We start from the raw sequence: 23,341 nt of genomic DNA on the forward strand, positions 1-23,341 counted from the left end.
TTTACCTGGAACAACTGTATTTTAGGTACTATTATTTTTATCATTCAGGGACAGGATCTTGCTCTGTCATCCAGAATGGAGTGTAGTGGCATGATCATAGCTCAATGTAACTTCCACTTCCTAGACTCAAACATCCTCCTGTCTCAGCCTCCTGAGTAGCTAGGGCTACAGGTGTGTGCCACCACACTCAGTTAATTTTTTTACTTTCATTTTTTGTAGCAGAAAGGGCTCAGTATGTTGCCTGGGCTGGTCTTGAACACCTATACGCAAACGATCCTCCCACCTTGGCTTCCCAAAATGCTGATTACACCACTTCTCAAAGGGATTGCAGGCATGAGCCACCATGGCCATTATTGTAGACATCTTCTTAAAAATGTAAAAAGAATGGCTTAACTTATATATTTTCAAAAGTTTATTTTTTAAATGAGCAGTACCAGAGAAATGCTAATTTTTGTAATTTAATGTTTCATATTGATTAATTTTCTCATGAAGCCAGTCATACAGAACCACACAATCTACAGTGACTAATCATGCACTTGGCTCACATTATTCACAACTTTGTATAATCCTATAAAAGCAGCAGCTAACCCAAAAAAGTACAAGACACATCAGGAGCTACCAAATAATACCACTATCAAATCCAGTTCCAAGATTATGAAAGCCACATTATTTTGTGTTTTATATGCCAGTGTTTGTCTTTTTTTCAAGATTTCCAATGCAGAGTCAATAAACAACCTTCTAGGCCAGACAAGGTTGCTCACACCTGTAAACCCAGCACATTGGGAGGCCGAGGCAGGTGGATCACCTAAGATCAGGAGTTCGAGACCAGCCTTGCCAACATGGTGAAACCTTGTCTCTAATACAAAATTAGCCAAGTGTGGTGGTGTGTGGCTGTAGTCCCAGCTACTCAGGAGGCTGAGGCAGGAGAATCTCTTGAACCCAGGAGGTGAAGGTTGCAGTGAGCTGAGATCGCACCACTGCGACAAAGTGAGACTCTATCTCAAAACAAAACAAAACAAGAAAAGCCACCCTTCTTCTTTGGTAATGTCAAGAGCGCACTATGACCTAAGGTTAGGATTATTATCATTATAGTAATATAAAAATTATAAAAATTTTGATTATTTCAGGCCATTGGGAAAGCTGTAGATTATTTATAGTTCAGATTGGTAGGTATGGGTGGCAGTAATGTTAGAAATAAGAAAGCTAAAACCTGAAGGTCAAAAAGCTAGTTGCCTTCTCGTTGTCCTCATGTCTTCAGATTGTCTGAGGACAGAGGGTTAGAACAAAGAATACTCAGCTTGCATAAAGGTTTTCTACTTCTCTTGATGTTTCTAGTAACTTGAAACCAGTGAAACCTGAAGTAATGAATGGGAAAAGTTAGCGGGGAAAGAGTGTCTAACACAAAAATTTTGTCTCAACCTATTTAATGTTGAGAGATCAGATGGAAAAGATGGAGTCAAAAATGAGGAGGAAAAGTTACTGGGAAATTATCATAATTGATGAAAAAGGGACTGTAATTGAGAGAAAGGAATAAAAACGGTGATGTTGGTCATCTGCCCAGACCGAAGGATCTTAAGCAAATAATTTTGGAATTTCTAACAGGCAGGAGATGATTAGGTCAATAAATTAATTCACATGCAATTTGAAAACTATAACTTTCACATAATATTCATAGTCACCAGTTTAGAGAAGGCGGAATTAAATACCTCAGATTACAAATTAACAACACAAAAAAGTCATTTTATGTTGTTCTTGTTTTTTGATTCATGAGGTGTTGGACTTATAATAGTCAGTAAATGCTAATTGATTATGAATAAGGTGTAGGGTCTGAAGAGCATAAATTGTTTTAAAATTAATTTTACATATTCACAGTTATAGCCAGTTTTTCTTTTTTTTGAGATGGAGTTTCACTCTTGTTACCAAGGCTGGAGTGCAATGGCGCAATCTCGGCTCACTGCAACCTCCGCCTCCTGGGTTCGGGCAATTCTCCTGCCTCAACCTCCTGAGTAGCTGGGATTACAGGCACGGACCACCACACCTAGATAATTTTTTTGTATGTTTAGTACAGACGGGGTTTCACCATGTTGACCAGGATGGTCTCGATCTCTTGACCTCATGATCCACCCACCTCGGCCTCCCAAAGTGCTGGGATTACAGGCTTGAGCCACTGATGAAGGGAAACAATGTCATAAAGTAACTATTTTTAATGTTTTTGTTCATTCATCTTTACATAATACTGCTTTTTGTAATTGATCTGCTTTCCAAGTTAAAGGTTGTTGTAAGATAAGAGTAAAATTGTTTTGCATACATAGCAATACAGATAAGTTGGAAACAGGATATGATCCAAAAATGTACTAAGTGGCAGTGGAGAGTGAATCTGGAATTCAACATTTTTCACAATGCATATATAACATGGTATATTTGCATAAAACATTATTCAAATGGACAGTCGCTTCTGGCACCATTGTCCTATGACTATGATTCTAAATGCTATAATTTCTAAAATAGATTAAATACTTTGTCCTGAGCAAATTGTCATTAAAATCAAGTACATGTATATATACGTATATGTATAATGAAAAAAGTTTCTAAATTGTTACTATTTTATTTTATGTCTAATTATATTCTTAATCCTAATGAACATGAACAGTGTTAATAAGCTCAAGGCAATATGTACACAAAGAATTTCTTATTTCAATAGCAATAAATGGGTAAAATAAGAAAAGAACAACTTTTCTGATACAAAGTGTTATCAAAGTGCATCTGTATCAGTTATCTTTCATCACTTTAATTCTTTGTTAAAAACAAAAACAAAACCAAAATAGCATAAAACCTCAGTGGCACACAATGGTAAGAGTTTAAAGCTCAGGCATCTGATATAGTCAGCTGGGCAGTTCTGCTGTTTGTAGCTGGGCTCAGCTGGGTGGTTGTCCTGATCTTAACTGAACTCACTCAGATGTGTGAATCAGCTGGTTTGGTTTGAGGTGAAAATCAGGCCATATTTACTCTGCTTTATGTCTCATCCTCCATCAGACTAGGACAGATAGGCATCTTCTCATGATGAAAGTGGGGTTGAGGTAGCCATGAGAAAGGGAAAGCCTAATCATTTTTTTTTTTTTTTTTTTGAGACGGAGTCTTGCTCTGTCACCCAGGCTGCAGTGCAGTGGCGCGATCTCCTCATTTCAGTCCCCACTTCTCAGATTCAAGTGATTCTCCTGCCTCAGTCTTGAGTAGCTGGGATTACAGGCGTACACAACTGTGCCTAGCTAATTTTTGTATTTTCAGTAGAGACAGAGTTTCACCATGTTGGTTAGACTGGTCTCAAACTCCTGACCTTGTGATCCGCCTGCCTTGGCCTCCCAAAGTGCTGGGATTACAGGCATGAAACCACTGCACCCAGCCAAATCATACAAATACTTTTCAAGTCTCTTGAGTGTGATACATTTACTGGCATCTCATTGGCTACTGCAAGTCATTAGTCAGATAATTTGACATAAATTCATATGCCTTAATTATTTTTAAGTGAAAACATACCAACAATGATCCAAAATATTTTGTAAACTATTGTGATTTTAAAAACTGTTGAAAATTGTTCTGAAAATTAGTTTCACATGTTTCTTTTAGGGAAAAAGAATTTACCATTGGTAATCCAAAAATCTGATAAAATCAGTTGAGGCCTGTTTAGAAATGTTTAGAACTTACAAGTACATATAGAATATATTATACTAAAGTATAAGTTATATATAATGTAGTATATTATATACATATGCATGTATATATCCCTGCTGAAATTACCTGCCAATAGTACCTGAAGAAACTCCTCTTAGAATAAGATGATTTTAACATTTCATTGTGATGGACGTTAAAGTACCTTATTTTACTTACTTTTTTGACTACAGTTTTTCTGACTCAATTTCAATGTTCCTGTATGGTTCAAAACCAATAAAAAATACCATTATTAAAACCAGTCCATGTCTTAAAATTGTGTTTCATCTAGTTAGTTTGATATACAATAATATAATTGTAAATAAAATTATAATTGAGTTATTTTTATTGTAAACACTTAATCTAATACAGTGAGACACATTTATCAAAATACTAGAAATGATAATTTCATATTCTTTATAATGTATGTATTTTAATTTGCTTTGTTACTCATTGTTATACTGCACCTGTTTTCTATGGCTGCTGTAAGAAATTAGCACCAATTTAGTGACTTAAACACTAATTTATTATCTTACAATTTTAGGTCAGAAGTCTGTGCAGCCTCAATGGGTTCTGCTGCTTAGGATCTCACTGAGCTAAAATCAAAGGGTCAGCAGGTCTCATCTCTTACCTGGAGGCTCCAAGATAGAGTGTGCTTCCCGTCTCATCCAGGTTGTGGGCAGTCTTCAGGTTTAGTGGTTGTTGAACTGAGCTTCCTGCTTCCTTGCTGGCTGTCAGGTGGAGTACTTGTTGACTTTCAGAGGACGTCCTTGCTTCATGACTCTTGCCACCATTGCTTCATCTTTAAAACAGGTGAAGTGGATTAAGTTTCCTCATGCTTTGCATCGCTCTGACCTACCCTCTGCCTCATTTAATTTCCCTTGCTTATAAGAACTGCTGTGATTAGACTAGATCCACCACTCTGGATAATTTTCCTATTTTGAGCATACTCACAGGTTCCAGAAGTTTTGGTATGGACATTGTGCTCTGCCATTATTGCACTGCTCTGAAGAAATACCTGAGATTGGGTAATTTATAAAGAAAAGAGGTTTAATTGATTCATTTTTCTACAGTTTTTATAAGAAGTATAGTGCTGGCATATGTTTAGCTTCTGGAGAAGCCTCTGGGAGCTTTTAATCATGATGGAAGGCAAAGTGGGGCTGGCATATCACATGGTAAAAGCAAGAGCAAGAGAGAAAGACTGAATGATTGAGGTGTCACATGCTTTTAAACAACCGGATCTCATGTGAACTAAGAGGGAGAGCTAATTTATCACCAAAGGGATGGCCCAAGCCATTTATGATGCACCTAGCTCCATGATCCAAATATCTCACACCAAGCCCCAACTTCAGTATTGGGGATTGCATTTCAATGTAAGACTTGGATGAGGACCAACATCTAAACCATTTGATTCTTGTGCATTCTTATGTCTATATAAGTGAGGTAGTCAGAGGAAAACAGGTCCCAGGCAGAGTTAAAAGAAGCATGGTTAAGGAGAGATAAACACTGTAGCAGACATGGAATTCTCCTGGTTACTCTTGTGGTGAATTCTCTCTCCTTGATAAGGACCACAAAATGTTATAAGCAAATGACACACACAAGCATATAGTACAGAAAGTAACTGGAGGCAGTGACATGTTATAGACAAATCTTTGGGTAATTTTGAGAGAGGTATGTGTGTAGAAATTCAGTGCTGAAATAAGGAAAGCAATTTTAGTTATTAATGAGCGATGATGAAGCTGTGTGATTGAGAGAACTGGGAATGGTGCATACCTTTCATTTCTTTCAATGAATTTGGTAGAACTCAGTGTAGATAATAAACTATTCAGCTGAATATTTGTGGAGTTACTCCTGTTTGGTCTGTAAAAATGGAAGCTCTAGCTCTTGTCTGGATTGTAGTAAGTTCTGTTTAGATGCTCCCTCTTTGCTCTTTTCTACCCAAAGTGAATGGATGAAGAGTGAATAGACATCTCTTTATTTTTGCTTGTTTCATGTGAATTAGAAGAAACAAGATAGCAGCAGAATTTAAGATGCAGAGATAACTGTTTGGAAGTAAAAGACGCATGAAGTGGTATCCTACCTCATGACAGATTATCAGGACTCATTTTGTCTATTCCTTGGTTTTCTTTGTCATTGTTTAGATCCATTTCTGGATACTGTGCTCCCGTTTTTGGATTTACGTCTCACAACCTTATATGTTCATCAGTTTTTACCTTGGCTGAGTTGGCCACCTAATCCTTCCCCTTAAACATGTACTTTTCATTCCATTTATCATTTCTAGCTATATCTATCTGGTTGTCACCTCTGAATTCACCTTATTTGTGTTCATGGAGTAATTTTTAACAATCTTATCAAAGTGTTTTTATAATTCCAGTTTATATACCTGTTCCCTTCTTCCCATACTTATTTTCCCTCTCCCATCCACTGGAAACTGATGCAGGTTATCACCCCTTGCAACTCTTCAATTTCCCTTGCCAGCATCTCCAGTTACATATAGTGAGTGCCAAACCCCATTTGATCTATTCCTTTTGTTCCCATCAGTCTCTGTGCATGGCCTATGACACAGTTGAGCTATGATAATAGAAACTTATTCAGTCTTAGGAATCTTTTTATTGAAAATTTTATAATTATAATTTTTTTTAAATTCTAAAAAATTTTTTACTTAGAAATTTTAGTGTAGAAACTGAGACTCATATTGACATATAAATCTGAGATTTATATGTCAATATAAATAAATTTATATGTAATTGATTTATATAAATATACATGTGATTTATATGTAAATATAAATCAATAAATAAATATAAAACAATAAATCAGATTGATATGTAAATGTCATTTTAAATTGACATTTTAAAAAATCCAAAAAAATTAAAGAAACATATTTTTTTACTTAGAAATTTTAGTGTAGAAACTAAGACTCAGATTGACATACAAATATATATAACTTGGGTTAATTTCAACATATGCCTCAAATTCCAAACCTTATGGCTTTGTGTTGCTATAAAGCAGTACCTGAGGGTGAGTAACTTATAAAGTAAAAAAGTTGTATTTGTTTCACAATTCTGGATGGTTGGAAAGTTCAGGATTGGACATCTGCATGTAGTGAGGACCTCAGTCTACTGCCACTCTTGGCATAAGGTGATAGAGAGCCAGCTTATGCACAGATCACATGGCAGGAGCTGAAACAAGAGAAAGAGCAGGGAGGTACCAGGCTCTTTTTAAGAACTAGCTCATGCAGGAACTCACAGAGTTAGAACTCACCACCACTGTGAGAATGGCACCAAGACATCCATGAAGGATCCACCCCCATGACCCAAACACCTCCTACCTAGGCCCCACCTCCCAACATCACCAAACTGGAGATAAAATTTCAATATGAGATTTGGTGGAAACAAACGAACAAAACATATCCAAACCATAGGACTTTATTTTGTGAAAGTGCTAAAATTTGATGAGTGTACTTCAATGATAACAAATAAATAAATAATATTGGCTTTCCTATTTAATTATAAAATAGATACAAAAAGTCAATATTTATATGTCATTAAAATAATCATATTGGCTTTGTGGTATCTAATAAATTGGGCCACACTGAAGTGAACTCTATATTATAGCATGTATATTTACCTCAATTTTATGTCTTTGGTTGTAATTCTTCCAATTATTTCTAGATTATAGGTAGTCTATATTTCTAAATATCCTCCTAGAAAAGAGATTTTTCATGTTAAAGCCCTTACCATAGGAAGTTTGACTGTCATTCCAAAGAATCTACTCTCTGTCACTAATGTAAGATATGAAATGGAAAATTTTATATTCATAACAACACAGAATTTTATAAATTGCTGAAACATGAAATAACCAAATAAACTTTATTACTGAAATGGGTTTCTTTAGAACATAAGTGTGTAATGTATCTTCTCAAACTTGTTAAATCATAAAGAAATGTGGTGAGTTTGTAACATAAGCACAGTATGTATAAAACTATGTAGCATAAAATGTTCAGCTGCTAAGGTATCAGGAAGCTTCTAGGAGATATTTTTATAAATCTGGAGGTAGTTAACCTGTTTTGTTGATTGTCCTTATTCCATTTACCAAAATAGTAGGTGTTGATTCTCTTGTCTTTGAAGTTTACAAATTTCCTTTGGTTGAATCTGTGTATTTTGAAATGCTGTTTCTTTTAAATATTAGAAAGTTGAATAACTTTGAAGAAAATGGAAATGACATTGTATGGATTACAGGAAAACCAGAAAGCTGTGATAACTTCCCTTGTAAGGGTCAGGACTGGAACTCCTATAACAAAGGCACATTAATAAGAGAAAAGCAAAACAGATTTGTTTAATATAAGTTTTTCATAACACAGAAAACTTCAAAAATGAAAACTTAAAGCCCAGGGAATACTGTCTATGTTTAGTTTTGATGAAGAATGGACAGTCGAATAGAAATGCGATTGAACAAAAGGCTGTCCTCTAATGGTAATAAACTGGAAGGGGAAACCCAGAAAGGCATGACAATTCAGATTCTGCTGGCCTCCCTGTATAGCATTTCTTCTTTTCAAGTATAGGGCAGGACCTCTCTGGAATGAAGATCTTTAAGGAAAAGGAGAGGAGATTTTATGGTAATAGGTTTTAAGAAGATAGGTTCTAGTTTCTAAGACCCACCTTTGGAAAGAGAAATTCTGGTTTTTATGATTTTCTTCTGGGTAGAAAGAGGGATGGAAGACAGGAAGGCAAGAGAATGTTTGTTGATGAGGTTTAGTTAGTGGTGACTTAGGAAAGATTATTAGACTGTGTATTTGCTTGTATGTTGACTTTCCATAAATGATTTTTGAGTTGAATATTGTAAAATGTAAATCTTTATATTTTCATTGGTAATTTGGATTTTTTTTCTTATAACGTATCAGTCTACAAATTTCCAAGAAACATTTACATTAGTATATTTAAAAGGACAAACTGGTATTACCCTTATTTAATAATTAATTTGATTTAATCACGGTTAGCTAAAGCTTGTCTTTATTCACCCTGAAGACTTTTCCTAGAGAAGTGCTTATATTCAGAATTAAACTAAAATTTTAGTTTGGAAGTATAAAATGCTGCTATCAAATTTAAGAATAAAATACAAGTGTTTAGAAAGTTATGTGGAACGGCTTCTTTACATGGGATGAGAAAGGCCAAAGAATCGATACCATGTTTAAAATGATTTGTGTTGAATCTGTAAACTGATAATATGTGCCGGCCATGGTGGCTCATGCCTGTAATCTAGCACTTTAGGAGGCCGAGGTGGGTGGATCACCTGAGGTCAGGAGTTCCAGACCAGCCTGACCAACATGATAAAACCCCATCTCTACTAAAATACAAAAATTAGGTGTGGTGGTGGGCATCTGTAAGCTCGGCTACACAAGAGTCTGAGTCAGGAGAATCACTTGAACCAGAGACAGAGGTTGCAGTGAGCCAAGATTGTGCCACTGCCTTCCAGCCTGGGTGACAGAGCAAGACTCTCTCATAATCAAAATAAAAATAAACTGATAATATAGATGAATGTTTTAATGTTCTACAACATGGGTCAATTTTAATCACAGTATCCAGTGAGTATTAAGTTTAAGTCACTACGTAAGCCCTTTCCCTATATTTGAGCCAGAGCAGACATCTAGTCTTGGCTGCCTCTTACCTTGCCAAAGATTGAGATTAGCACTGCCAGCCAGGTGGCAAGGCATACACTGTACGTATAAGATTGGAAAGAGAAAATACTGAAACTTTAGCATTTACTACCCTCTAGGGAGTTAATAAGAAGTCCAAAAACTGAAAAAAAAAAAACTGTAAAACTGCTCTACTCTAGTGAACTATGAAAGGACAGTGCTACTTTCTAGATCCTAATGATGTAAGTCCTAGTCTGCTTTGAATAAAACCCATAATCTCACAATATTTAAAACTTAAAGTGCTAGGGAAGTATTAAGATTTCATTTTTTTTTGTTTTTACATTTACTTGGCTGTCTTCTGAAAATGAATAAAGTCCACTATCTTATTTTGACAGATAGAAGATTTTGACATTTTAAAATTATTGTGTTCTGAATACACATTTATTTTGTGACTTTCATTGCATTTGCATTTCACCTTGGCACTTTTTAAGTATACTTAATTATTAAATATTCTTTAATGGTGAGGACAACTATGAGTTGACCTTTCCTGAAGGTAGCGGTGAAAATACCAATACACTAACGCACCATCTGCTGTCAAGATGAGGAGCTGTAGTTTACATAGCTCTTGGGTCACCACTGTACTCTCCAAGTTCGTGTCCCCATTTCTTCTCCTATTCCTCACTTTTCCATTTTCCACAGAGAAACTACAGAGATCTTTTAAAAACATACCAATCATATGTAATTCTCCTACTTAAAACCATGAAATGCTTTTAGGAGAAATTTGGTCTTCTTTCCTCAGTCTAAAGGCCCTGTGTGACTTGGTTCTTGCCTTCCTCTCGCTCCCTATCTGCCCTTAACACAGTCCTCCTTGTTCATTCTCTTCATTCACCTTGACTTTCCTTCTGTCCCTCGAGTGCACTACCTCCTTGCAGCCTAGCGCATTTACACTTGCATCACCTGTGACAGAAACCATATGCCCTTAGACGATCCTAAAGATTCTTCTTCCTTATCATTCTGGTCTCAGCTGGGAGGTCATGTCTTCAGTGTAGGCAACTGTGACAACCTCGTCGAAAATAACATTGCCCCCCAAATTATTGTATCACTTTATAACGTTTTCTTTGTTGCTGAGTTATTTTGTTCAGTTACTTTGTTATTTGTTCTCCCCTACTCATAGGTAAGCTTTCTGAGGGTGATGCCTCTGTATTGCATATTACATTGTAGGCTTTAAACACATATTTGCTGGAATAATTAAAAAATTTCATGTTAAAGTACTTTATATAAATGCAGATGCACATCATGATATAAGATGCAGTTATCAACTGAGCAACAGTCAGACAACTCCTTTTTATTTATTTGTCCTGGCAAACTGATTAAAGCATACATAATCTGCGAGTGTGTGTTGTCTTCAAGGACAAGTACATAAGCAGTCATCTTATGTTCATGGGGCACACATTTTGATACTGATTTATTTTCCACCCACTGTGCATCTTCTGTTTTGGCAATAATTAGAGCCTGTGAACTGAAGTGAAGGAAACATTTACAATGCTGAATAACCTAAAAGGAAGACAAGAGTATCTAATTAATCTTTCTTGTGACAATCTTTTTTTTGGATTAATATTCTCTTTTGAAAAGTCTAACAGTGGTGCTTACATCACCAACTCTACTGATAATTAATAGTGTTCACCGTACACCTACACATGCTCCCTCCAAAATATCCTTCTGTAATGCCACTACTGGAAAGAACAATTTCAATTAGAGAGGAGAGCTTTTGAAGCATATATCATGTGGTCTATTATAAGAAATGTGTCCTATTATAAAAGAAAAAGAAATCTCTGAGAGAGCATAATATTTTACGTAACATGCCTCGTATATTGTATAACAAAACATTTTATGGATACTTCATTAGGACATGACTTGATTAAGAAGCAGGACTAGCATTCACCACATTGTCTTTTCTCAAATCTCTAAGCTGTGTTCCTGTATGATTTTCACCCTACTTCCAAGCTTACTAACTTAGGAATGTGGTGACAGGGCCTTTGTCTTTGAATCTTGTAATTATAACTAATAGTAAGTTAAAGGGAAGTAGAAAGCTTATATTCAAAGTTTGAAGTAAAATGACTTTGTGACACTTAGAGCAGGTGCCAGGAAGAAATTAAGCAAGCAAAAGCTTATTATTCTTATTTATTAGAACTTTGGGATGACATCTCTGAGGATGAAAGTCATTTTATGGTTATAAGAGGAAGACCTATTTGGGGACAAAGCTTGAGGAGAGGTATCCTGCTACCTTTAGCTCTGCATGCCAGGGTCTAAAATGAACTTTTCCACCAAGATCAGCAACTACATTTTACCAGTTGCAAACATGCAAGTAAGGGTAAGAGTGGATATGTACATACTTTCCACTGTTTCCCTCAGTGTGTTCCTGCAAACTATATCATGAAAGAAACAATCAAAATTACTTGGGAAAGTGTTATTTATGATGGCTATATTTTTGTCAGTGTGACTTAACATCATATAAAACACAGCAATGTCCAATGTTTATAAAAACTAAGATAAAACATTATTTAACTGCAAATATCTATAATTGTGAGTAGTGAATGTCCTACCCAGGATCTTTAAAAGAAGTAGCATGACTGATGGATGTTAACTATAGGAAGGGCCAAATTACAATAAACTTCAGTAATGTTGAATAATAGTAATACTAGTTGACATTTGTGGAAAGCTGACAAATGTTCAGATAATTGTTCTAACTACTTTACATATATCAACTTATTTTATCCTCAAATGCCCTGATGGATCAGTATTTTTACCCTGTTTTTACAAATAAGAAAGCTGAGATGTACAACATTATCATCTAGTAATTAAGTTGTAGGCCATTCTTCAAATCTAGGCAGGTAGACCCTGGGGACCCTGTCTCTCTGTGCTATAATAATGTTCACTAATTTTCATTATGTGTCTAGCACTATTCCAAGTCCTTTACAAGTGTTAACTTTTAAAATTCCCATAATAAGCTTATGTGATCAATACTACAGTAGTCCCATTTTTTCAGGTGAGGTGACTGAGAAAAATACTGATAAGGAAATTTATCCAAGGATTCCTAGCTAGTTAACACTGGAGCAAGAGTTCAAACTCACATCTTACTCCAGAGCCCACACTCTTAAACACTAATTTACTCGATGTCATGCAAATATATAGGGATCAGCAAATTGTGGCCCACAGGCCAAACTGATCCCAGCAACTGTTTTTGAAAATAAAATTTTGTTGAAACACATCCTTGATCATTCATTTATGTTGGTCTCTGTCTGCTTTCATGCCCCAACAGCAGAACTGAAAAGTTATAACAGATAATGTATGGTTCATAGTGTAAAATATTTACTCTCTGGCCCTTTCCAGAAAAAGTTTGCCAATGTCTGCTTTAGACCATAAGTGCTTCTTTAGTGATTTTCTTTGTTTTATCCATCCCACCTCCACCATAAATCTAGACAATTTTCAGAAAATAGCAAGTAATAATGGTTATAACCTTTTATGCATGGTTAGAAAATGATTAAAAAAGGCCAGTGCTTTTGAAACTTCAAAATGCATGCTAATAAATCTTCTAGACATACATAAAACAACATTCTCTGCTCTTGCTTTTATCTAAGAAAGGAAAAGGCAACTGAGGTACTGAGCTCACTCTACTTAAAGATATGGACTCCAGGCAGTTCACTCAAGTTCACATATTCTGGCTCTGCCACTTCCTAGTTTCGTGACCTTGGGTGGATCACTTAACCTCTATGCATTCCAGTTCCTCCACCTGGAAAAATGGGGATATTGGTAAACTAACTCATAGGAGTACAGAAATGCCTTATTTTATCACACTTCATAGATATTGCATGTTTTTCTAACTGAAGTTTATTAGTTAATTCTCAGACTGCTATAAAGACATACCTGAGACTGGAAAATTTATAAAGAAAAGAGGTTTGATTGACTCACAATTCTGCATGGCTGGGGAGGCCTTGGGAAATTTAGAATCATGGTGGAAAGCACCTCTTCACAGGGCAGCAGGAGAGAGAATAAGAGCAGAGCAAAGAGGGAAGCCCTATATGAAACCATTAGATCTCATAGGAACTCACCCACTATCACAAGAAGAGCATGGAGGAAATCACCCCCATGATTCAGTTTTCTCCACCTAGTCTTGCCCTTGATGTTTGGGGATTATTACAATTCAGTGTGAGATTTGGGTGTGTACACAGAGCCAAACCATAGCATTTCACTCCTGGCCTCTCCCAAATCTCATGCCCTCATATTTCAAAACATAATCATGTTCCTTCCAGTCCCCCAAAGTCTTAACTCATTCCAGCATTAACTCAAAAGTCCAAGTCTAAAGTCTCATCTGAGACAAGGCAAGATCCTTCTGCCTATGAGCCTGTAAAATCAAAAGCAAGTTAGTTACCTCCTAGGATACAGGCATTTGGTAAATACACCCATTCCAAATGGGAGTAATTGGCCAAAGCAAGGGGCTACAGGCCCCATCATTAAACCTTAAGGTTCCAAAATGATCCCCTTTGACTCCATGTTTCATATCCAGATCACACTGATGCAAGAGGTAGACTCCCATAACCTTGGGCAGCTCCATCCCTGTGGCTTTGCAGGGTGCAGCCCCCTCCCAGCTGCTTTCATGGACATTGTCTACAGCTTTTCCAAGTGCACAGTGCCAGCTGTAATTAGACCTCCCATTCTGTAGTCTGAAGAACAGTGGTCTTCTCAAAGCTCCACTAGGCAGTGCCCCGGTAGGGACTCTTTCTGGGGGCTCAAAACCCACATTTCCCTTCCATACTGTGCTAACAGAGGTTCTCCATGAGGAAAATGGCCCTGCAGCTAACTCTGCCTGGACATCCAGGCAAACCTATATATCTTCTGAAATCTAGGCAGAGGTTCCCATACCTCAGTTCTTTACTTTGCTCCCCCCACAGGCTCAACACATGTATGCTGCCAAGGTTTTGGGCTTGCACCCTCTGAAGCAAGGGCCTAAGCTGTATGTTAGCCTCTGCTAATCATGGCCAGGATGCAGGGCAGAGTATGAAGACTGCACAAAGAAGCAAGGCCTTGGGCTTGGCCCATGAAATCATTTTTCCCTCCTAGGCCTCTGGGTCTGTGATGGGAGGGGCTGCCTGAAGACCTCTAACATGCCCTGGAGACATTTTCTCCATCATCTTGGTGATTAACATTTGGCTCCTCATTATTTATGCAATTTCTGCAGCCAACTTGAATTTCTCCTCAGAAAAATAAGTTTTTCTTTTCTATCTCATCATCAGGCTGCAAATTTTCTGAGCTTTTTATGCTCTGCTTCCATTTAAAATGTAAGTTCCAATTTCAAATTATATCTTTGTGAATGCCTAAAACTGAATGCTTTTTAAGAGCACCCAAGTCACAACTTGAATGCTTGGGACTTAGAAATTTCTTTGCCAGATACTCTAAATCATCTCTCAAGTTCAAAATTCCACAGATCTCTAGGGCAGGGACAAAATTCTGCCAGTGTCTTTGCTAAAGTATATCAAGAGTCACATTTATTCTACATCCCAACAAGTTCCTCATCTCCGTCTGAGACCACCTAAGTCTGGATTTAATTGTTCATATCAATAGCAGCATTTTAGTCAAAACCATTCAACATGTCTCTAGGAAGTTCCAAACATTCCCACATCTTCCTGTCTTCTTCTTAGTCCTCCAACCTGTTCCAATCTTTGCCTGTTACCCAGTTTCAAAGTTGCTTCCACTTTTCAGGTATCTTTACAGCAGCATCCCACTCTTTGTATACCAATTTACAGTTCATTCTCATGCTGCTGTAAAGATGTATCCGAGACTGGGTAATTTATAAAAGAAACAGGTCTAGTTGATTCACAGTTCCACATGTCTGGGAGGCCTCAAGAAACTTAAAATTATGGTAGAAGGCACCTCTTCACAGGCAGCAGGAGAGAGAATGAGAGCAGAGCGAAGAGGGAAGTCCCTTATAAAACCGTCAGATCTCATGAGAACTTAATCATCACTCACTCACTATCAGAACACCAAGGGGAAAACCACCCGCATGATTCAATTTTCTCCACCTGGTTCCACCTTTGACATATAGGGATTATTACAATTTAAGATGACATTTGGGTAGGGACACAGAGCCAAACCACATCATGAGGTTTGGTGGCAACCCTGCATGAAGCAAGTTTATTAGCCCTATTTTTTTTCCCAGAAATTTGGGAAAAAAAAGTATGGGCTCATTTCATATTTCTGTGCCACATTTAGATAATTCTTTGATTATTTCAAACTTTTTCATTATTATATCTGTTTAGGTCATGTAAGATTGGTGATCTCTGATGTTACTGTTTTAATTTTTTGGGGGACTGCCAAGAACCACACCCATATAAGACTGCAAACTTAATTGCTAAATGTTGTGTGTGTTCTGACTCTCCCACCAGTTTGCCATTTCCTTATCTGTCTTTGCCTCCTCAGGCCTCCCTATTGCCTGAGACACAACAATATTGAAATGAGGCCACTTAATAACCCTACAGTGGTCTCTCCATGTTCAAGTGAAGGAAGAGTTGCATGTCTCTCATTTTAAATTAAATGCTAGAAGTGATTAAGTGTAGTAAGGAAGGTATGTTGAAAGCTGAGATAGGCTGAAAGCTGGGCCTCTTAAGATAAACAGCCAGCCAAGTTGTGCATGTAGAATAAAAGTTCTTAAAGGAAATAAAAAGGTCTACTCCTGTGAACACATGAATGATAAGAAAGCATAACAGCCTTATGGCTGACATGAAAAAGTTGTAGTGGTCTATCTGAAAGATGGAACCAGCCACAACATTTCCTTAAGACAAAGCCAAATTTAGAGCAAGGCCCTAACCTCTTCAATTCTAAAAGGCTGGTAAGTGCGAAAGCTGCAAAAGAAAAGTTTGAAGCTAGCAGAGTTTGGTTCATGAGGTTTAAGGAAAGAGGCCATCTCCATAACATAAAAGTGTCAGGTGAAGCAGCGAGTGCTGAAGTAGAAGCTGTACAAAGTTATCCAGAAGACCTAGCTAAGATAATTAATGAAGGTGGCTAAACTAAAAAAATCTTCACCATAGGGAGCAGTGGCTCACACCGGTAATCCCAGCACTTTAGGAGGCAGGTGGGTCACCTGAAGTCAGGAATTTGAGACCAGCCTGACCAACATGGTGAAACCCTGTCTCTACCAAACATACAAAAATTAGCTGGGCATGGTGGTGGGCCCCTGTAATCCCAGCTACTCAGGAAACTGAAGCCAGAAAATGACTTGAACACCGGAGGCAGAGGTTACAGTGAGCTGAGATCACTCCACTGCACTCCATGCTGGGTGGCAGAGCAAGATTCTGTCTCAAAAAAAAAAAATCTTTAGCATAGATTAAGTAGCCTTTTATTGGAAGAATATATTATTTAAAACTCTTACAGCTAGAGGGGTGAAGTCAGTGCTTGGCTTCTACACTCCACATGACAGGTTTACTCTCCTGTTGGGGGCTAATGCAGCTGGTAACTTGAAGTTGAAGCCAATGCTCATTGACCATTTTCAAAATCCTAGGATCTTAAAAATTTTGCTAAATCTGGTCCTTCTGTGATCTGTAAATGTAACAACAAAGCCTAGATGACAGCCTGTGTGTTTACAGCATGGTTTAGTGAATATTTTAAGCTCACATTTGAGACCTACTGTTTAGAAAAAAAGAGATTCTTAACAAAATATATTTCTCACTGACAATTCACCTAGTCATCCAAGAACTATGGTGAAGATGTATAAGGTGAAGATGTTTTCATGCCTGCTAACATAACATCAATTCTGCATCCCATGGGTCAATTTCAACTTCCAATTCTTATTTTTTAAAAAGTACATTTTGTAAGTCTATAGCTGCCATAGATAGTGATTCCTCTGATGGATCTGGGCAAAGTAAACTGAAAACCTTCAGGGAAGAGACTTTCATGATTCATAGGAAGAGATCAAAATACAAACATTAACAGAAGTTTGACATAAGTTGATGTCAACCCTCATGGATAACCTTAAGAGGTTCAGAACTTTAGTGGAAGAAGTCACATCAGATGTGATAGAAGGAGCCAGAGAACTAGAATTAGAGGTGCAACCTGAAAACACGATTCAATTCAATTCAATTTTATGATAAAACGTGAAAGGATAAAGAGTTGCTTCTTATTGATGAGCAAAGAAAGTAGTTTCTTGGGATGGAATCTACTCCTGGTAAAGATGCTCTGAACATTGTTGAGCTAACGATGAAGGAGTTGAAATATTTCATAAACATGTTTGATGAAGATATTTGTGAGGGTTGACTCCAATTTTGAAAGAAGTTTCAGTGTGGGTAAAATGCTATCAAACAGCATCACATGCTACAGAGAAATCTTTTTGAAAGAAAAGCTACATTGATGTGGCAAACTTGATTGTTGTCTTATTTTCAATTGCCACAACCACTTGGCCTTCAGGAACCACGACTGTGATTGGTCAGCAGTCATCAACATCAAGGCAAGACTCTCCTCCAGCAAAAATATTATGACTGGATAAATGTTAAGATCATCATTAGCATTTTTAGCAATAAAGTATATTTTCATTGTCATTTTAGACATAATGCTCTTATATACTTAATATACTATAGTATAGAGTAAACGTAACTTTTATGTGTACTGGGAAACCAAAAAGTTTGCATGAGTTGCTTTATTGTGATATTTACTTTATTGAGATTGTCTAAAACCATGCCTGGAGTATCTCCAAGATATGACAGCATTATAGCCATGGAATGAATTAATATATGCAATTTTGGGAAGAGGAACTGACTTCTCTAAAGTATTAGTTGTTACTCCTATTCTTCAGCTTCTTCAAAAGATTGATTCAGAGAGAAACAGAGTGGTCAAAGTTGAGGCCTAAGTATAACTGGGTAAATTTTAAATGAATTAAAAGCCTATGGAATCAATGATTATTAAATAGTGGTCTACATTTACTTTTAGAGATCTCTGAAAATAAAACTAGAAAAAGAAGTCAGTGCCCTCTGCCAACTTGATATATAATACAAGGTTTGTACTATTAGCACAAGAAAACATATTAAAGATCTTGTTAAGTGCAACATGTAGTAAATCTGCACAAAATCGTACACAGATTATCGGAGAGGCGTTCCTCTCTTGGTTTCTCTGGCAGTACCAGAGCATATTAACTGTAAAGAGAAGGGTCGTCGTCATCTTTTTTTCCCTTTTTTTCCAGAGTCTCACTCCCTACAACCTACACCTCCCAGGTTCAAGCAATTCTCCTGCCTCAGCCTCCCAAGTATCTGGGAATACAGGTGCCCACCACCACGCCTGGCTAATGTTTGTATTTTTAGTAGAGAAGGGGTCTCACCATGTTGGACAGGCTGGTCTTGAACTCCTGACCTCATGATCCACCTGTCTCGACCTCCTGAAGTGCTGTGATTACAGGCTTGAGCCACCGCTCCCGGCTGAGAGCAGGGTGTTCTAACCCCTCTAAGACTATTGTGTCTGGTGGTACCCAGCACTGATATAATACACTGACAATTCCTAAATGGGTTATTTACCTCAGAGTTTAATAATGACTAAATGACTTAAGCACTTACTGGAGATGATAGTAGTTACAACCAAGCTCTGCAACAGGAATTATTGATGTTTATTGTACACATATAAATAATAAATGATTGAAGATTCATACTAAGTATGAGTAGCTAAAATCATGAACCTCAAAGCCAAGCCATTGTAAGCTTGGGCAATTTACATAGTATCTCTACTAACCCTGTTTACTATGGCATAAAATAACAATACTGATAGTACCAACATCAGTCACTAAGTTATGTATTCGATGAATGTTTATTGAATAGCTACTACGTGCCCACTACCATTGGGGTTGAATATATAGCAAACAATGCAGATATAAATCCCTGCTCTTTTGAGCTTTCATTTCACTTGTGAGAACTAAGCATTTAATACCAGGTATGGGGCACATTAAATTTTCAAACAGTGTTAAATATCATTACCATTAGTTAATGATGACAATGATGATGACAGATACGTGTCATTATGGAGTTGAAAATAACACAACTTCTGTATGTGGGAAAGTAGTTCTGGTCCATGGCCCTTTAACTCTGCTTCCCTCCCACAGGAGTGATTTGAACTGAGATCTGGAATACTTCACTGGGGGGTCTTTATTGCTATGTCCCAGTATTTGCTGATGCACTTAGTCGATGAGTAATTCAAAATCATGTATTTCTGAATGTGTTATAATGAAAGCACTAAATTCCTTTCTGTATATATGGAAAATATTTCTATTCAGCTAAAGAGCATTTTATGCCTGGCTGAAATGTGTGTAGAATTATCCACAAAAGTCATTTACAAACTTTATAATATATATAATTATATATAACATATATAAAACAATATAGATGTTGACTTCATATATATGTGTTATATATATGTTATATATAGCATAACATACACATGTGATATATATGTATATATAATATGTGTTATATATGTGTACATATATATGACATATATACATATCTGTTATATGTATATATATCATATATGTATATATATCATATATATGTATATATATTATCACAAACATATATATTATATATAACATCTGTAAATGACTATATATAAAAAAGTCTATATGACTATATGTAACTGACATATATGTATATGTACACACACGTGTGTGTATGTATGTATTTACGCCAGTGTTAGGAAAGGAATATATGGGCAGAGAAATCAGAGTGTGATTAGGAGGATCAGTCCATGTGGAATGGGAGTAAAAGTTGTTTAAGGTGTCACAGAGGAGGCCACATAGTGGAGGGGATGAGACGTGTAAGAAAAAAGTACTTACAAAACTGATTAGCCATCAGTGGGTTTGTATTTATATTTTTTCCTTAACTTCTACAAATAGCTCCTCTCACAAAAGTCATTTTGGAAACTTATCTTTCAAAGTTCGTAAAAACATCAATGATTTTAGTTATCTTCACTTAAAGAGGGTAATTTATCATTTGGTCAAGTGTGCGTGTGTCTGCCAGGAAAGCTGTAAGCCAACATACATCATACTCAGTAGCTTCAAGGATTTGGTTTGCCTTCTTGTGTGCATTTGAATACAGAATTCATTTTAATCTGACATTTTTTACCTCTCATCGTATTTTTCTTCTAATTAAGTTCTATAAATGTATCTTCTATCTGGTTGGAGCTGTAATAAATTCTTTACTTGAATTGGCCTTCTGAAAGTCACAAACCAACATTATGATGCATTGCAAAATGAATAATTTCCTTTACACTGTGTTTATTTTGAGCAGCAAAATGCTGGAGAAAAATGAAACAATGTTTCACTAGAAAGAAGGCCATGCCTGTAGTGGCTACATGGCTTTGACCTGAATGCTGCTAATGCTAAAGCCAGTAGTTTCCCAAGACCATGTAGGTCTAATTTGAAAATTATTTTTCAGTTATAATTTTTGCATTTAATGGCATTAATGTAAGGTATAAATAATGAGAAATGTTTTGCTCTCCTATAAGCCTGGAGTTAGCCATGCTGGTATGGACTAGAGCCATGATTTCTTTGGGAAATGTATTTCTTAAAATTCATATTGCAGAAGAAAAGAACAAGGCCATTTATAGAATAGACTAAGGAAAAAATGAACATGTGATTACTATTTTTTAAATCATCATATGTCTTACCGCTCCACATAGGCAAGTAAGTGTATTATGTCTTTGAGTTTAGATGGCCAGATTGAGAAACTGAACAATTTGTTACTAATATTTAGGTTTGAATTTTAATAGGTGCTTAACATTGGACACATCTGTTCCTATTACATTGTAAGGCATAGATGAAACTTTATATAAATAAGATTAAAGCATTACCATAGTTAAAATATCAGGCATTAACCTTGTACACTTTTGATTTTAAAATAGTTTAGCTCCAGTATTGAAATAGCCACAGTGATCAGAGTCTGGTTCAAATAATAGTGCTTAATGTGTTAATCATTAATCTTACATACTTCTTTCTCATTTCACCTCTATTCCTTTATAGAATGGGAACTGCCTTATGCATCTTGAATTCATTACTGTAATTTGTGTACTGTGAGTTGACTGAAGCCAATTGAAGTGGTATATTAGGATAGAATTTTAGTTCCTTCACTTTGTGTAGATAGTGGGCCATGAAGTTAATGTTTCACTTATAGTATTTATTACAGAACTATGATATGTGGTTATGCTTCATGACCTTTTTCTGCATAATGGCTGATTTAAGACATAATGTAGTTTGAAAAAAATGTTGAGGTTCTATAACAACCATGACCACTGGTCCAAATATCCCAACACAAAAATACTATAGGCATAATTTTTCTTCCCTGAAAGAAAAACCAGAATTACTCTTTTCAAACCAGAATTAGACATGCACAATCACCTAAACCAACCACTTTATCTTGCAAAGGAGGAATCCGAGATCCAGTGAAGCTGATTAGATTGATGGAGATCAGAAAGCTGTTAGTGTTAGAGCTTTAGCCAAGATGTAGAACCTGCTTCCTCTTATTTTTGGGCCAGTAATCAGAACTATCCTGCCTTGCTAAAATTGGATAATCACTGCCATTTCATTCATTCACATTCTGAAAACATTTGTTATTATCTCACCATAACTCTTCCTCTTTTTCTTGTGCAGTGTCTCTGTGCACCCCCACAAAGACATCCTAGTCTCCTGTGGTGAAGACAGACTCTGGAAGGTGTTGGGCATTCCAAAAGGCAACGTGCTTCTCACAGGAGTTGGCCACACTGACTGGCTTTCAGACTGCTGCTTCCATCCCAGGTCAGTGCACAGGAGCCCTAGAAATAGCCTAATCTCTCTAGGAATGTGCTTGTTTTCTCTCTCTCCTCACTCTGCCATCTTTGATGATGTTTTTCTTTCTGCAGCAACACACCCTCCACTGAATTTTGAAGTGTATAGATAAATGCCCCTTGGGTTTTTGTTAGATTGACTTGATTGTTTTTGATATTTGGTACATGTAAAACTTAATCCACATGCTTATGCTTTTAACTAGAGTAATAAACTTCTCAGTACAAGCAGTATTAACATTCCCTGTGCTTACAAACCCTGACAAGGCACAGAAATTTCTAGTCAATAATGTATGTCAGAATTTACCTTAGTTAATATTTGAAGTTTTCCTTTTAGAACTAAGTTATGTACCAAGAAGGATCAGAGAGCAGTGATCAATTTTTTTAAAAAATTCAGTGACATTCAAGAACAAAGCAATTCTAAAAGCACTGGAGCCTGTAATTTTTGAAATTCACTGAATTTTTGTACCTAAAAGATCAAAGGCATGGAAGAGAGGACATTCTGAAAGACATACACAGATACATTGCCATGGCAGATGGAAAGCTCTGTCCACATTTCCTTGTGGCCCATTCCTGCCACAAATCCTGTTTTTTGCACATCATTCTTCTTGGATCTGCCTCTTTCTAAAACTCTCTGGTCTCATTACTTTTGATACTCCATAGTTCTTGGTGCTTTTCTAAACCATTCTACTTGGAAATTTTGTTCTTGGGAAGATTTCTTATTGATTTGTTTTCATATTTTCACTAAACTCCTTTTTAAAACCATTTTTCTTTTATGTTTGCTATGAATGTCTATAAAATTAGAAAATTTTTGTTTAAATGTAGAAATTTGTGAGTTAATGATGAGTAAACTAAGTTTGTTTTAAATTTTAACTTTTCAAAATCTTTCCAAAGTATAATTTATCTTTAGTACTAGATATCTGACCCTAATTTGTGAACATGCAGTGTATTCCATATCCAGTATATAAATTAAACAGAGCCTTGCCACCTTCTCACCTCTTAGGAACATAAAACCTATCTTGCAAGTAGAGACAACACAATTAGAAGTATAGCCTATCGCTTGTGTAGCTACTGGGCATAGTAATCAGATTTTGATAATGCCCTGTTACCATGACAGCCAGTGACTCAGAGATTTTCTCATTAGTATTTGACCAGCAATGT

General features: G+C 36.5%; 1 protein-coding gene across 6 annotated transcripts in view; it reads left to right on the forward strand.

The window, feature by feature from the left end:
• The window catches only part of SPAG16 (sperm associated antigen 16), a 1,454,415-nt gene that overhangs the window by 843,854 nt on the left and 587,220 nt on the right, over positions 1-23,341 (forward strand). For all 6 annotated transcript variants that reach the window (XM_078328429.1, XM_078328427.1, XM_078328430.1 and 3 more), the window contains one exon: positions 22,011-22,154. In XM_078328429.1, coding sequence (XP_078184555.1) covers positions 22,011-22,154 — 144 coding nt within the window. The remainder of the gene's footprint in view (positions 1-22,010; positions 22,155-23,341) is intronic.

Source organism: Callithrix jacchus, chromosome 6, assembly GCF_049354715.1.
Source record: "Callithrix jacchus isolate 240 chromosome 6, calJac240_pri, whole genome shotgun sequence".
In the NCBI taxonomy this organism is placed as follows: Eukaryota; Metazoa; Chordata; class Mammalia; order Primates; family Cebidae; genus Callithrix; species Callithrix jacchus.